General features: G+C 26.0%; 1 protein-coding gene across 1 annotated transcript; it reads left to right on the top strand.

The window, feature by feature from the left end:
* Positions 1-257: 257 nt before the first annotated feature.
* Positions 258-17,236, top strand: LOC145833806 (aarF domain-containing protein kinase 1-like). Its single transcript, XM_082940995.1, has 11 exons — positions 258-470; positions 2,644-2,820; positions 3,552-3,754; positions 3,889-4,036; positions 6,077-6,201; positions 10,889-11,089; positions 11,460-11,618; positions 12,049-12,190; positions 12,449-12,643; positions 16,922-16,981; positions 17,050-17,236. The coding sequence occupies exons 1-11, from the start codon at positions 258-260 to the stop codon at positions 17,104-17,106; spliced, it is 1,680 nt and encodes a 559-aa protein (XP_082797121.1). The 3' UTR covers positions 17,107-17,236.
* Positions 17,237-17,534: the final 298 nt, after the last annotated feature.

Genomic DNA, 17,534 nt, shown 5'->3' with positions numbered 1-17,534 from the left:
ATCAGTTTAGTTTTTAATACATAATTTAGGTTAAAGAAAGTTTTTGTTAAGTTAAATTCTTGTTGTTTAATACAAAAAATACTAAGTATAAACAATGATTAAGTTTTTGTGTTAAGTTAACATATATTTTAATACTATTTCTTCAAGCTTTATTAACATTTTCTGTATAAGAAATCCATCAGTTTTCACTAGACAATGGGGTATTTTGAATATTTACTCCTCCAAAGTTGAATTTAATTTTCAAAGTTTAAACTAATATGATATTGAATGGAATCAAGCTGCTGACAAAGTTGGGGCTTGCCGGAGGAGTGGGAACAATTGCTGCTGACCAGTTTGACCTGGTTGACCTGAGCGAGTCGACCACGGTCAGAAGCACCAGAACCGCACTGACCACTCTCTCCATAATCGCTGATTACAAAACATCGCTGAGCAACGTTTCAGAGGAAGACTATGAGGCAGAGCAGTCAAAAGTTAGTTTTATTTTTGATGCAATAAATGTGTTAATTGATTGTGTTTGCATCTAATAAGATAATATGCAAGGTGTAACTTAAGGGTTGGTCAACTAATTGAAAATCTCTATTTCATACCTTTTTTTAGTGTTTTAGCTAAAAAAGTTTAAGTTACTAGTAATAAGTATTTTCAAATGTGGTTTAGTATGAGTTCTAGATTAAACAGTGAAGCTTTTTCAATTAAATGTTTTTAAAACTTTTATTTGAGTAAGTTTTCTTTTTTTTAATACAATATATTGTCTAAATTACTTAGTGTTCAGAATCTATATTTCAACAAGTACAGCAAAATATTTTTCTAATAAATCTGGCTGCTGAATAAAAAAGTTCTTCACCCCTAGTGTATATCTAGGTTAAATGTCAAAAAGACAAAATAATTGCTTAGAATACACAAAGCTATGTCATTCTGTTTATATTGTACTTTATGATGAATTATTTTTTTGTTTTTATGTTTGTCACAATCAAATGTTGAAACTTAAATGATTGCAAATAATTGTAATCAGCAAATATATGTATTGTCAAACATTTATTACTTATAAAAATTTATATAATTGTTAGAAAGCTTATTTTGAGAAAATTTTGAATAAAATCCCATTTTTGTAATTTGTTTTTGTTTACTCATTATTCTTATACACAGAATTAAGAATTTGAAACACAAAAAAAATTGATTTCTAAGATCATTTTAAATAAGTTAGTTACTTACTAAAGTTAATTTTAAAAGTGATCAGTATACATTAAAATTATCAAATTATTTCAATACTAAAAATTTTCTCATAGTGTTTATATAATTTTTTGTCTTTAATAACATTTTATGTTTGCAATTCACAAGTACTTTTTGTAGAAATTATGTTTGAAATTCACAAAAACATAGTACTACAAAGTTTATGCAGTTTATTTCATTTAAAAAATATTATTACTTTTTATATGTATTTGTTTTAAAATTTCTATTTTTAACAAATATACAAATTCTTAACTAAAATTAAATGTTCTTTGAAACTAAATTTTATTATTTAAAATTTTGTTAAATCTTTTTTAAATTATTTTTCCTGTATCCTATTTCATAAAAAAATACTGGTACTATAACTTTTAGATATGTTTAAAAAATAATTGCAATATGAAAGAAAAAGTTGCTTTGTTTTCATTTTTAAAAGCAACTACTATAAGCATGGATCATATTTTTATAAATTGGTTTATAATTTGAAAACTGTATATTTAAGAAAATAAATTAAAACATCTAGTTTGAATATATAAAGGTGAAAAACGAGCTTCAATTTGTTTAAGACAATACTATCTGTAACTGTTTAAAAATTTTATGAAAAATTTGTTAAACAAAAGCAAGTGACTTTCATTTAATTTTACGAATTTCCCTAAATATATGCTATTTCACAAGAATAACTAGATTTTGCTTGATAGAATTGAAAAAAACTAAAAAACAAAACACTGGATTTCTCCTGAGTTAACTTTTTTTATTCCTATTTGCTAAACCTATTATTAGTTGCATACATAGGCTTCCCACTTACCCAAACTAGCCCTAGATAACTGCAATAGAGCAAAAAATTACATAAAAAAAAACTTTTCAAATTTTGGGGAAACTAAAATAAAATTAAGCCTTTCAAAAGCATTCAGAAGGCCTTTGCTAGGTTTCCAAAAATACAGGATATCTTGATTTTTAAACTCAGTATAGTTTAGGCCATTAAAGGCTAGTTAAAACTCATTTCAATTCAGGCTTGTTTGATTTTGTTTTGTATAACTCAGACTAGTTTGGATATTTTATTCAAAATCTAAAGCAATTTTTTTTTGTAAATTGTGTTTTCTAAGTCCTGTTGTTACTACTTTGGTATTCTTAGGTATTTAAACTTGATTGTCAATATTTTTTTGGTTTTTGGATTTCATTTAGTTTTAATTTTTATAATAACCTAGGCTGACTAAGCTAGTTTGATGTAATTTAAATGTTTTTTTGCTTAAAAGAGTAGCATCCTTGTCTTTCACATTTTACTTTATAAAATGAACTACTTGATTGCTGATCCTGCACTTAGTTTAACAGTACTAATTGCAAATATTGTTTATTGTGATATTACTCAATATGAAATCAAGCAAGTTGAAGTTAACACTGTTGGTATGTATATGTTTGAAACAGGTGCACAAAAGAAGCGCGGAGAAACTATTGAAGCTGGTGTGGAAGAACAGGGGCACTTATGTGAAGGTTGGCCAGCATCTGGGTGGTATGGACTACCTGCTGCCCAAGGAATACACGGACACGTTGAAAGTTCTTCACAGCTCCGCGCCACAGAGCAGTGTGCAAGATATTAAGAAGGTTGTTTCAATCATGTGTTACTTTTTTTGATAAAAAATGTCTACATGTTTATAGAAAAATCTTTCAGTAAAATAAAACACAATTCTCTTCTGATTGAATGCAATAATCATCTTTTAATTTTGTACTATTTTATTTTTGATTATATATAATACTAAGATTATTTTAGTGTATAAAATATAACTTTCTTTATAACTTTCTTTATACTGTTTTTAAAGTTTTTTGAATGGGAATTTTTTCATCATGTTTATAGTACATACCAGTTTAGTTTACATTTAATCCAAATGATTTAGTCTAATGACTTGATTGAAAAAGTTTTTTTGGAAAGTTTACAAGTTTAAATGCACGTTGATTTAAAAGGTTAAAAATGAGTTAAATTAGTTCTCATACAGGCTACTAGAATGATTGTCAGTCAAAAGTTTTGCTGGGTTGAGTTATAGGTACACATAGTGTTGTAATTAGAATAAACTATTGCTAACAACTATTACCGTTTTATTACTTAAAACTTTCAAAAACAAGAATAAACCAATATTAGTTTAACATGAGGGAAAGATATTTAGAATAAATTTTTTATTAAAAAATGTTTGTTTTTTACAACCATATGTTTTCAGCATTAGTACATCCGAACAATTTTGAGCATACATTTTTTAAACTAAAATAAGATTGAACCATATTAGAAATGTTAGATTTATCACATAATTTTATCGTAGTATCATCAATAAAAACATTTCCAGGTTTTATGCGACGAGTTGAACATCAACACAGTGGACGAAGTGTTCTCAACGTTCGAGGACGAACCACTAGGTACGGCATCGCTTGCGCAAGTGCACAAGGCCGTGTTGAAGTCAAGTGGTCAGGTGGTTGCAGTGAAGGTACAGCACCCCAAAGTGAAAAAGTACTCCGATCAGGACATGGACATGATGGAGAAAGCACTGAAGTTTGTTTACAATTAATATTATAAACATTTAATGAATTTATTTTAACGTTTTTCGTTAACTAATAATACAAGACAATTAAATACTTATAAATAAAGTACCACATAAGCAGTTCATTTAAGTTGTATTACTACAGACAAGTGCTGACATTCTTCCCCGAATTCGAGCTGATGTGGTTGAGCGAAGAAACGCGGGAAAATCTTCCAATTGAACTCAACTTTAAAAACGAAGTCAACAATTGTCTGAAGGCCACCGAAAACTTGAAAGACATACCCTGGGTCAAGGTTGGTAGTTTTCTATTACACTCTGATTGCATTTAAGATATCACCCTTAAAGTATTGATGTTGTCTTTTTAGGAATATTTTGAAGATAAACGCTAACTAAACATTCTTATAAAATACATCAAGTAAGCAAATTTTATATGTTGTGAATTTTATTAGGCCATTTGGTACTTTTGTTTAGGTACAATTTTCTTAACATTTTAGGATAAATGTTAGTTATTACTAAAACCTTATTAAAAATAAAAGTTTATATATGTTTATAACTAATAGAGTAAAAAAGGGAAAATTTTTCATGTGCTTTTATTTCATGTTGGTTTAGTTATTTTTCAGTCTAGAAATAATATTTTTTTATAATTTAACTTTAAAATATGTAAGTTTTATTAACTTAATTTTAATAGCTTTGTTATTACTTTAATAACTTTGTTGTACTTTTATTTTGATTCCAATACTTTTTAAAATAAACGGTATAATAATTATAATATTTTTTTTAGGACTAACTGTAATTAGTATTAATCTTACTCATTTAATTTTTTAGTTTAATTTATTTATTAAAACTACTAATTGAAAAAACTCCAATTTGTATAAATTTGAAGTTTCTTGATTTAAAAATCAAAAAAAAAAAAGATAATTATTGTTTAATTCTTTTTACCCCATTTAAATAAAAGACTGATTGTTTCTATGTATAATAATCCAAAAAGTTTCCTATTGTATTATAATCTTTCAAAAGTAATTTATTGTGTGCAGACTAGTCAAGATTTTTAAAAAACATATAGCATCCTGAAAAACCTGGAACTTTGCAATTTAGGTAAAAAATATTAAGAATTTGAGAAATTTTGAAATAAATCTGTAAATTTGGACAAAATATATAAAAACTTGGGTTTTTAAAGAGTTTTTACACGTAAAGTAAAGAAAATACGATTTGATGCAAAAAATCTGTCATAAATAATTATTAAAAAACACATTTAAAGTAGCTTTGCAGTATCTTTTCAATGTTATAATAATATGTAAGACAATTTTATAACTTAAACTTAATTTTATACTAAAAACGGACCAAAACACTTTTATTTTTAAAACTTGGAAAAACTTTAGATAACGTGAAAAAAAAGATTTAAAAAACCTTTGGCAACTCTGATTATTAAAACATTAAGTTGTTTTTGAAATTTTAACTTTTACAAGTTTTGTTTTAAACTTAACCATAAAATTTATCATCACTGAGCTCATAATATCTACTTGAATAAAACTATTGCATTATAATAAATAAAACTTTGTGCAGTTTTTACTTCAGAGAAAAATTCTTTATGCACTAGGAGATTGTAAACTTTTGTTATCCTAGCGTAGTCGTCAATTTCTCCATTAACATGTTTGGATTTGTACTATCGTAGAAAAAAAAAACAAATTAACCTAATACAAAATATGATTAGATTGACATTATTTTATATAACTCATCATATCTGAAATCCACAGTAAAAACAAGTCTGTTAACATCAAGGTTGTGGTTTTAGTATTTCAGAAATCTTACGATAACATCTTGTATAAGCCTACTGATTTACAGGTTCATTAATAATCAGTTAATATTTTTATTTTTATATCCATTTATTTGTTATGGAACACGTTAAAGTAGCATTACAGTACTTTTACAATATGTTTTTACTGTTTAACAAGTTTTTTACTTTGAATTTAGTTTTAAACTAAAAATTGACAAAACACTTGCACTTTTAAAAACCTTGAAAAAATTTAAGAAAATTTGGCAACATTGCATTTTCTAACAAATAAATATATTCTCAAAATAAATGAATATTAGTTTGTATTGTTTTATAACTGATATAACTTTAGATGCATATCAGAAATTTCTATCAATTTAGTTAGCAAATTGTAGTGTATATTAATAAGGACCTCTAGTGATAATACCTTGTATAAGCATACCAGTCTAAGAGTTAGTTTCTTTTAAATTGTTTTAGTTTAATTTTGAACTAGACAGCATTAGATAAGAAATGTTTTATTTGTGCGAAAATGTATTACTTTATGATAAATTATATTTTTTAGCTACCGACAATGTTCACTGATCACTGTAGTGAGAGAGTGCTCACTATGGAGTATATGGAGGGTGGGCAAGTTAACGACGACAAATATTTGAAAGATCACAACATCGATTACGAGCAAGTTTCGAGGTTATTAGTTTTTATCAAAAATTTTTTTTTTTGATGTTATAGCTGAAGAATATTCGTTTGGTTTTTATGCTTTACTTTTAATAAAAAAAAACTTTTGTACATATAAGCTAAAGATTATTTAAATCACAGGCTTTATACTGTGGTTTAAGATAAATTTTATTTAGTTTTTTAAATAAATATATGACTTAATTTTATTTAAAATGACTAGCTACTGCTCGGGTAGCAACTACAAGTACTAAGAAATATTTTTAAATTTCGCTAACATTTCTACAAGTTTTGCATTTAAGAAAATGTTTTATACAATTTAAAATTATAGTTTGAATTAATGGATTGACATGATTACTATGCAAATAATCATTTTTAATTTTTCTAAGTCAGTAAGTACTATATTTTGTTTTGACATATGTGTAATCTTGTTTATATTTGTTCAATTTAAAGCAAAATTTTAGTTAAATTGAAAAAAATAACTTGGTTTAAGGAAGAGCTATCAACTTTATGATAGCTTTGTTATAGTTTTACAATAATTTTTAGGTAGAAATTTTACCTTTTGGGTAATACTTTTATTAAAGGATGACATTAGTAATAGTTTAAGGGCATAGGGGGGTCAACCTTGATTTTTACAAGTTGATCTTGTTTTATGGAGTTTTATCTGAGCTATCAGACATTTTTAACCGCTTGAAAAAATTCAAATTATTTTTGAGATATGAGAGATCAAACTTGGTTACCTCAATAGGTTCCTAATGGAAGGCGCAAACTAAAAACGCGAAAAAAAGACTATTTCACTGAAAACCTATCTCCTCCTTCATTTTTTAAGCAATCTTCTTCAAATTATTATTGTAGTATTGAGATTATTATTGAGTATAATAAATTGAGAAAGTGTATTATTAAGTTTTAAAAAGATTGAATGCAGGAATTTTTTAAATATTGAAATTTAAAATTTTTATTAAAAAAAACACCTTTTTTTTGTTTTTTTTTTATCTAAAATTTCTGTTTTTTAATATTTTAGAAATTTCAACATTCAAAGTCTTATAAACTATAAAAGGAACGTTTCCTGAAAGTTTGAGGTCTATAGCTCAAAAAAAAAGGAGAAGATAGGTTTTTAGTGATTTTTTTGATTTACGACAAAATTGACCCCTAAAAATTTGCGGTCCATACGTTTGTACCGGAAACTTTTTATATAAATTACAATATCTCATAAGTTAAATAATTTTTTTTAATTCTATAAAAACTGGCTAGTTATTTGTACTTAAAGCTTTTATATAAGATCCAATGTTATTTTTAGCAAAAAAAAGTCTCGGACCCCCTATGTCCTTAATTGATTTTATGTGAAATGTATACAATTACTCTTTTGGTTTAAGTGTTATGATTAAATTTTATTTTAGTAATATTTTTTATCTTATATGATCCATAAAGTTTTTTATAAAGAATATTAGGTTACTTAAATAAATTGTTTAAAAAAAGTGACTTGAAAATTTTTGGTAAAAAGTTGTATTTTTCTTTATAAAAAAATATTATAAACTAAAGTAAGGAACCTAAAAATAAATTGTATTTTTAAGGCTAAATATTAAAACCATCAAAACTAGTTTTACTGAAAAATGTATAAAAAAATTGTATTTTAACGTTTTGACAGTTTTATAATCTCTTATAAATACTTTTCATCTAAAAGATTTTTTAACTCTTTCGATTTAAAGTCTGTTTTAACTTATTTTGAAAATACATCCATAGAAGTATAACTTAAACACCGTAAGAAAATTGTTATTTAAAAAGCCATGACTAGTTAATCTTTTTTAAAACTTAGTTTTTAAAAGAGTCCCTTACCATAAATACTTGTGTATGGAAACAATATGAAAACCAAATTAATTACCACAATTTTTTTTTCTCGACTTCGTTTTCACATACTCCGAGAATCTAGCAGTCTATTGTTAAGTATGTGTTTATTCAAATTAAAAAAGTAAAAATAAACATTTTTGTGTAGTTTTTATAACTTAAAAGTTAAAAACACACTTTAAAAAGCTTCCAAAACGTTATAGTTTTTATGAGAAATAAAGTGATTACATTATGTATGATTACTGTATTTTATTGTTTAAGAAAATTTTACTAGCTGATTGAATATCTACTTAAATTATAGTTTTATTTTTTTTACACAAAAAATATTTTTTTTGTGCAAAAGTATTATATAAGAGCTTATATATTATATTATATAAGAGCTTAAAAACAATAGTCTAAAGTCTAAAAAAAAAACAAAAGTTAGATACAAATTTAGTTTTTTTAATAAATTTAGTTAAAATTGTTATATTCTTTAATTGTTAATTAAAAATTTTTAATGAAACTAATAAAAGTTTAAATAGTAATGGCCTTTAAAATTGAAATTATCCCCTTTTAAAAAAATTTAATTGCACTTGTTTGATTACTGATAAAAGTTTATGTAAAAAACGAAATATTTGTTATATATATTATTTAAACAACACTAAGCTAACTTAAAAAATAGACAAGTTAAATTATTTTACATCATCAATCTTTCTTTTGTCTCATTTACTTTTTTATTAAACAAAATACTATCAGAATTTTTAATACTGAAAGCACTCACAGTTTCAATACACATCTAAGTAGTTTAAATAAAACAAATATGAAGTTTGAAACAGTAATTGTTTTTTATAAGTTGATTCCAAATTTTATGCAACTTATCGTTCTAAGTTGTGTGAGAAAAAGGGATAAATATAGTTTTTATTGTGAACCAAAGTTAAAAAAATAACATTAATTTTTGTATTTATTGGTATTTTATATGTCGCATAACAATTTAGTGAAAAAAAAACTTACGTCCAGGCTTTATATACAATGTATGTTGTGCACTTTCCATCTTAATATAAGTAATAAGTTGGATTGAAATTTAACAAAATGCTTTTTCTTAAAGAATTAAGAACAAGTCAAATACTTTACATAACATTAGTTAGCAATAAAATATTAACCAAGCTAATTTTATTCACAGTTTAGTTGTCATTTTTTCATCATTATACCGCAACAATCTAGTTTGTTTACGAAGCACTGCTTTTATGAATAAAACTATTTAAAAACTTTGCGGCTCTAATTTTTTGTCTTTAGTTAGTTAACATGGGAACGAGTCATTTTTGCACGAGAGTAAAAATAATAAAAAATAAAATACATTACAATAAAAAAAAACTTACCAAAAGAGGGTAAGGGTTAGGGGTAACAGTGTAGTAAAAATAATCATAAAAAATAACTAGTAAAAACTGTTATTAAAAAACAACAATAAAAAATAAATAAACAAAATAAAACTATTAAAAATGAGAAAAAAAAAATCGACGAGGGAAAAGGTAAGGGGTAAAAGCTATAGTAAAATTTAAAGATAAAAAACAAATAATTTTTAACAAAAATTACTCATAAAAATGAAAAAACAATAGATAAATAAAATTAAAATAATACAACAAATAAAAAAAAAGTAAGAAAAATAAGTTACCGACCAAGGTAAGGGTTACGGGTAACAGTGATAGTAAAATTAAAAAACACTATAAAAATAAAATTATCAAAAAAAAAAATTCAACCTGTGCAAAAGTGACCACTTGTGTAAAAGCGTCTTTGTGTAAAAGTGTCCCTCCGTGCATATTTGACTCATACCCAGTTAACATAGATGCATGATAATCTCATTTTGAGAAAAAAAGAAACTGTAGTCACTAGAATTACAAAAGTTCGATTTTGACTACCATGCATCACAGCAGACTAGGCAAATTTAAGTGATAAATTATTTTTATAGAAAGTTTGACAAATTTTTCTCTAAAATTTTTACATTAAGTAGAGCAAAGTATATATTTTTTTGATAATTTTTATTATCTGTTTAAGGCCATAGGGGGGGGGTGGGTTCAACATTTTTTTTACAAAAATTAACTTTGGCTTTTATATGAAAGCTTTAAGTACAAACTACAAGCCAGTTTTTATAGAATTCAAAAATATCATTTAACTTTTGATATATTTAATTGTTTGTAAAATTTTCCAATATAAACGTATGGACCGCAAATTTTTCGAAGTCAATTTTCTCGGAAATTTTAAAATTCACTTAGAATCTATCTCCTCCTTCATTTTTCAAGCAATCTTCTTCAAATTTTCAGGAAACCTTCCTTATAATGAAAGGAAAAAACGTTACTTTAAAATTTTAGTAATTTTAAAAAATAAAAATTTTATCACAAAAAAAAAAAAAAAAAGTGATTTTTTTTTTCAGAAAAAAAAAATCACTTTTTTTTAAATTCCAAATTAATGTTTTTTTATTATTTTATAAAGATTAGACTGTAAAAGTTTGAAGAAGATTGCTTGAAAAATGTAGGAGGAGATAGATTTTAAATGAAATAGTCTTTTTTCGCTGTTTTAGTTTTCCCTTCCCATAGGGAACCTATTATGCGGCCCGTCTTTGACTGGTCATATCTCAAAAAATAATTCGAGTTTTTTAAAACGATAAAAAGCATCTTGAAGCTTAGAAAAGACTCTATAAAATAAGATCAACTTGTAAAAAACATGGTTTACCTCCCTCCCCTATGGCCTTAACTAAGATGTAGAGAATTATTTTATTCTCTTTCGATGGGCAAACTTTCGAGCAAAACAAGTGTGTATGAGAAAAACCCGTAACAACATAATTTTCACAGAAAACTTGGCAACATTTTAAACCAAAATATTTTCACAGGAAACTGGGGAAGCTTTTCAGCGAGATGATATTCGTTCACGGGTTCGTACACAGCGATCCGCATCCCGGCAACATTCTCGTGAGAAGGAAATCCCCCCAATTGAAGAACACGTGGCTGTCGAAACTGTACAGGAGCAATGATGATTTGGAGATTGTTCTGTTGGATCACGGTCTCTACAGGAACCTCAGTAAACAGTTCAGGTGATAACTTGTAGTGTGTTTTTCTTATATTTATTAGTTTAGTGAGTGTTTGTTTTATTATTTTGGTCGAAGATGTGTAAAAAGATATATTTTAATTTATTTAAAAAAAGATGAAGTTACTGTTTTATAATACAAAAATATTTCTTACCTAACATGCAATTTATCCATATAAAAATCTCAGTAATAACATTCGAAACAACAAATTAGCAAAGTCAAATATTTTGCAATTAAATGAATTTACAGGTACAACTAAAATCCGTGAAACAAAAAACTTATTTTTTAAGTCTAAAAAATTTTTTCTATTTATACCGACAAAAATTATATTTAACCTTTAAATCAATGTTTTTTTATTAATTAATCAAGTTTACAGGTACAACTACGCCAACTTGTGGTACTCTATAATCGAAAGGGACGTCCCCGGAATCGAGAGGTGGGCGAGGGAGCTGGGTAGCGAGGACTTGTACCCCTTGCTGGCTACCATAGTAACCGGGAGATCGTGGGAGGTTGTCAACGACAAGGGAATTAAAAAGTTTGTTTTGTAAAGTATTAGATATATATAAACAACCAAAACTTTAATTATAATTTAAATTAAGTAGCTTGATAATACTTTGGTAATAATTGAATTAACTTATAAAACAAAAGTAATCATTTTATTTTGTAAACTATCTTTATTATAACTGTGATAAAAAATGTGCACGGAAAAATCATTGTTTGAAATTTAGATAAATTTTTTTACTACTGGTAGAAGTTTTGTAACAAATTATTTTGTATGCAAAAAATAGGCGTGAACTTGGTACAAAAGTAATTAGTATTTTTTTAATTTATTCAAATTACTTGATAATTCCTTGCAACGCAAGCAGGCGTTTTGCAATATTTTTGCCGTCAGCAAAAATGCATCAATATTCTGCTGTCAAAACATGTAAACTATACAAATAATAAAAATAAATAAAAATTATCAGCGTGAAGTTCACGAAGAAGGAAGACAGAGAAATGCGGGACGGAGTTTCCGACTTCCTGGTGGAAATTGCCTCTGTGCTGAACAGGATACCCAGGGAAATGTTGCTGGTGCTCAAAACCAACGACCATCTCAGGGGACTCGAAGTTTGTTTGTTGCATGTATTAGAAGGCTTACAAGCATCGGTAGTACATATTGGATTTTTTTTCTTAAAGACTGTGCTAAAAGCGTTTTTTTTAGATAAAAATCGTGACGCGCAAGTTGTTATACAAGCTTCAACTTTATAACATGAAAAAAATAAAAACTACGCACAAAAATCTACCTAAAAGCAATTCATTCCCAAGTATATCAGCAAGCGTATAACAAATAAATGAAGTATACTTTAAATTTCAAATTATTCTTAGCACGCATACGGGGTGAGAGGATCTCATTCGGGATTCCTGGACATGTCTGCCTGTTGCCTCAGGTGCCTGAACGAGATGAATGTTGAACGCGCGCAAGACTCGAGTTGGCGGGAATACGTCACGCGTGACTTACCGCGAATTTGCAGCGTGAAACTGAAGTTGATCGGGCTCAGCTTGCTCGACTACTACATGTGGGTAAGTGGAAAAATGATGTTTGTATTTTATAAGTATTTTGTATAGTTTTATACAAAATTTATATAGGCTTTATTGAATGCTATACGCACGTAATTTAAAATTCGATGACTTTTTCTTCAACTTAAGTTCTACTTTACTATAAGCCAGGGGTCGGCAGGCAGTTGGTGGTCGCGGGCCAAATTTCAAGTTTCCAAAGTCTTCGCGGGCCACAGTTTTAGTTTTAGTAACATTTGAATACTCGTTTGGTTTTAGTGTTAGTCACACTAGAGAAAAGCTTTACTTTTATTCAACTTATTGTTTTAAATGACTTTTAGCTATACATAGAATGCCTATTTAGATTAATATTTATTTATTAGAATAGAATTTACATTGACTTATAAACTTAAGTGTTGATAAACTATGTACTTTCAGAAGCACTTAATAAGTTAAACTTAATATTTTTGTAATTTTACTTACAACTTAACTCTCTATAAAACCTAACTTGAAAGACAATTTATGGGTTAGTTTTATACATTTGTTACATTATCAACCGTTTTTTCAAGAATAAAAACTAAAAAAAATTTTTTGCGTGTTAAATAATTTACACTTACTAAAAATTTAGTGATCAGTTAACTTAATTGAACTAATACATGTTTGTATTCCAGAAAGGTAAAACAAATTTTTCAAAATAATTAATTCTCGATTACTTTGATAAAATATTTTATTAGTAATTAGTCTTTTAAATAGTTGCCATTTAAAAAGAAAATATGTCTGACTTGTATCAAACCAGCCTTAATTTATTAAAAGTTAAAAAAGCTAATAAATAGTTGTTATCAAGCTTAAATACTTACTTAAAATATCATCATTATCAAAAAGTACACAAAGTGTAAGAAAACAAGAAATAAATACAATTAGTAAGCTACACTACAGTCTTAAAAACTATTCTGAGAATTGGAAGATTTCTTTAAAGTGTTTGAAATAAAAGTCTCACAAACATCTGAGGTTTTAAGCTTTTATAACAGCCTGTTTGTGTAGCAACCAAATTAAAAAAAAGTTCACAACATATAGAAATAACAAAGGTTATTAACAGTAAATAAATTACTTGCCAAAAAAATATAAGTTAGCTGGAATAGATAATTAAGTTTCTTAAACAAATTTAACAAAAGTATAAAACTTTATTGAGTCATTAGCGAAGTAGAAAAACTTATTTTTTATTAAACATTATAGCACTTTTTTATCTGCAATATAAATATTTCATTTAAAAATAGTAATTGTAAAATATAAGACGAGCTTAAAATAAAATTAGTTTGGAGTTATTGCGAGAGAAATTAAAATCAAACCACCAAAGTCAGTTCCAACAAAGCACATAATTATCTTCAGTAACTACAGAATGATCAGAAAAAATTGTTAAGTTATAAAGTAGCAAAATTTATTACTTAAAATGAGATACCGTTTATAGTTGAAAACTTTTTAAAGAATTAATGTTGGCGGTAAGGAAAAACTTTTGTTTATTTCTTTAATTACAACAAGAAGTGGTGTTCAGGAAATTCATTAAGGTTATAAAGTCGCATAAATCAAATTAGGACTTTAATCAATCTGTTAACATGGGAGCACTGATAGAAAAACTATTGCTCATCTGAGAATGTTAATTAGAGATGTTTTTACTAACTTTGACATTTTAGTAGAATTTCTTGGTTTAGTTCCAACACGAAGCACAACAATCGGTGAAATTTTACAAATAAGGGTGAAAAGCACCAATACAAAGTTTTTGGAAGTACAATTCCTTCTTTTATTTTTAGTAAAAAGTTTAACTAAAGTTAAAAAAAAGTCTTAAAAAATATATCTATATTAAACAATACTGTTAAGTAACTTTAATATATTTTTTAATTAAAAAAAATTCATTTGATAATTTTTTTTGTCAAATCGAAATTTTATTACTTTACATGTAAAAGTTGTTTGAAATTCCAGGTTTTTCAAAAGTTCTCAAATTCAATATTTTTTCCAAAACTTTTAACATAAACTTTCAAATTCAAAGCTTTTCCGGGATTCAAATTTTTTGGCAACACTGATTGTTCATACTTAAATGTACACAATAATATAAACAATATGTTGAATTATATTAGCTGCAAAACTTAAAATTTAACATATATTACAACTCAAACTAACACTGTGGATTGAAAAAAACATACATCATAAGTTTAATTTGCCACTCTTTTAAGCAAAAAAGCCAGCTTGAGTCAACAAAAACTTTCATGATATTTTTGTATACAAAAAAAAATTCTAGTCAAAAACTTAAAAAATGACTTAGTTGGCCTGAGATTTGAAGTCTTCAAGTAGTGATAGTCTGAGTGTGTGGCAATGTTAAATTGTTTATTTGCTTGAATTTGAACTATTTTGATTAAAAATGTACAAACTTAATAAACTTACCATCCCTAAATCTAGTTTATATTAAATAGATAGCTCCAAAAAACAGCAATTGTGTGAATTGATATGCAAGGCATTAAAATTAACTTAGTTTGACAATAACAATGTTTGAAAAATGAAAATGTATACATAAAAAAAACTATAATAATTTATGTCATATATATTGTTTTAAATGTGTCTGTACAAATTTAGATATTACATGTAGAAACAACAATGTAGAAAATTATGCATAAACTAGACTTAAACTAACTAATATTAATGTATTAAATAAAAATTGGTTTAAAATATGAGCATCTTTTTAAGTTGGTGTGCATAGAAATTAATTTAAAGTGCAAAAAAAACTTCTAAAAAATTAAAATGTGTCGAAACAAAAATCAAATAAACCTTATTTCTAATTACTATGTTTTTTTTTATATGTTTTTACACTAAAATATAACATTTACAAATAAAAAATCTATAAAAGAAACTTAGGTATAAAAAATATTGAAAAAGAATATCTAAGATATAAAGAACTGACACTTCAGTTAATTACTGTGCATTACTTTTATACAACATTGAAAACACTTGCATTTAGTTTGTTTAATAAATAGGTATGTAACTAACTTATTAATCCCAAGAACTCTTTACACTCATTTTTCAGATAACTACTTGCTGTTGTAAATAAGAAGTTATTATAAAACTGAGAATAAAATCCTGTTAGAATGCTAATCTGTCTTTTTCATATTTTTAAACTAAAGCAATAATTTCTTCTAAATATTTTAAAATGTTATACAGAGACTTAAAACCAAGCTAATCAAATTAAGTCGAATTACCGAAAAAAAATTATTTTGAAATATATTTTTGCTCAGCGGGCCACATTTACATGCTCGCGGGCCACAAAAATTTCTTTCGCGGGCCGCATTCCATTCAAAAAAATAACGAGCTCGCGGGCCGCAGATTTATCCTTCGCGGGCCGCAATTGGCCCGCGGGCCGCAGTTTGCCGACCCCTGCTATAAGCCATAATGCCATATTTTGATATATATTGTGAGCCACATACATTAATACAAACATGTATAAAAAACTAGCGTTCCGGCAACTTTGCTCCAAGCAATTGGTTTCTAATTTGTAAAGCCTCTAAAATTTTAATGAAAAGGTATGATTATTCTATGATTAGTTTATAGGAAATGTTCTTAATTTAAATTAACTAAATAAGATTATATTTATGGTTCGATGCAACGATAAACAAACTTTAAAAGTTTTAGTTAAAAGCTATGCTTTAAAAATGTTTTCTTACAAAAATACCAGAATACTTGAAAGTTATTTACTAATTTAGTTTATACTTACTAAATTACTTATTTTTTAATTAAAAGTTTACGTTGATTAAGGTTTTCTCAAACTTGTTTATACTTTCTAAAAACTATATTTGCGTAAGTGTTTTATTGTTTTGGAGGGTTTTATTGAATACTCCGAAAAGTTTATTGTTTTATATTTTTAATTATTTCTAAATTGTATAAAGTAAAGATAAATAGTAGGTACAATAAAGGAAGATTACTGTATAATTTGTTTTTATTTATATTCCAGTGAACTTGTTTCACTAGGATCTTTTGTTAGCAAACGATAAAATCTATATTTTGAACAGTTAAATAGTTACTGGATTTTTTAATAATCAAAAAACTGCGTTTTTTCTAATATTTAAAGGTCTAAGAGTAATGTCTATTTTTTGTATAGATTATAAAACTAGTATTTAACGTGTTAAATTTACATCTAGGTATAGATTTTTTAGACTGAAATGTCGTTATCTTAAAAGTGCAAACTTCAGTAAAGTATAAAACTCATATAATGTTGTATGTCAAATGACTTACAAAAATATTATTTAAAATTTATAACTCTTTCAGCTAACAACTGGAAATAAAAAAGTTGAAGGTAATGAAAAAAGCGAAGAAAGTAGCAATGAGGTAGTTTGCTAGAAATTATTAACATTTTGTTTATATTTTCAACATTCATTTTATATTTAACATTTTAGGTAGAAGACAGTTCAGAGAAGAATTCAAAAAATAAATTTTATGTCGTGAAAGAGTGAAAAATAAATTAATACATTCTGGGCTGCTATTTAAATGTTTTAACTTATTTTCACAAATTAATTTGTAATCGCCAAAATAATCTTAACGGTTATTATGTTTATTTTTATTATTTATTTAATTTATCATTGATTTTACCTCTTAAAGTATGAATATTTTAAATATTTTTGAAGTTTTAAAAAAGTAAAGAATTTACAGATATTATTTGCATTTTATACAAATTACTTTTTTTTGTTTAAATTTTAAGTATCTTTAACGAAACTGTGTTGAAGTTTGTAAATGATTTCGTTTTAGTTATGCAGTTTAGATAAAAAGTGTTAGCTAATAAATTATATAACTTACTTTTTTATTACCTTACTTATTTTATAATTACTTCACTGTTTTACTTTTTAAGGAGTTTTAAAAGCACTGAAAAATTTTAAAACATTTA

Source organism: Thalia democratica, chromosome 4, assembly GCF_965202585.1.
Source record: "Thalia democratica chromosome 4, ktThaDemo2.hap1.1, whole genome shotgun sequence".
Classification (NCBI taxonomy): domain Eukaryota; kingdom Metazoa; phylum Chordata; class Thaliacea; order Salpida; family Salpidae; genus Thalia; species Thalia democratica.
This window is presented reverse-complemented; position numbering and strand designations above follow the sequence as displayed.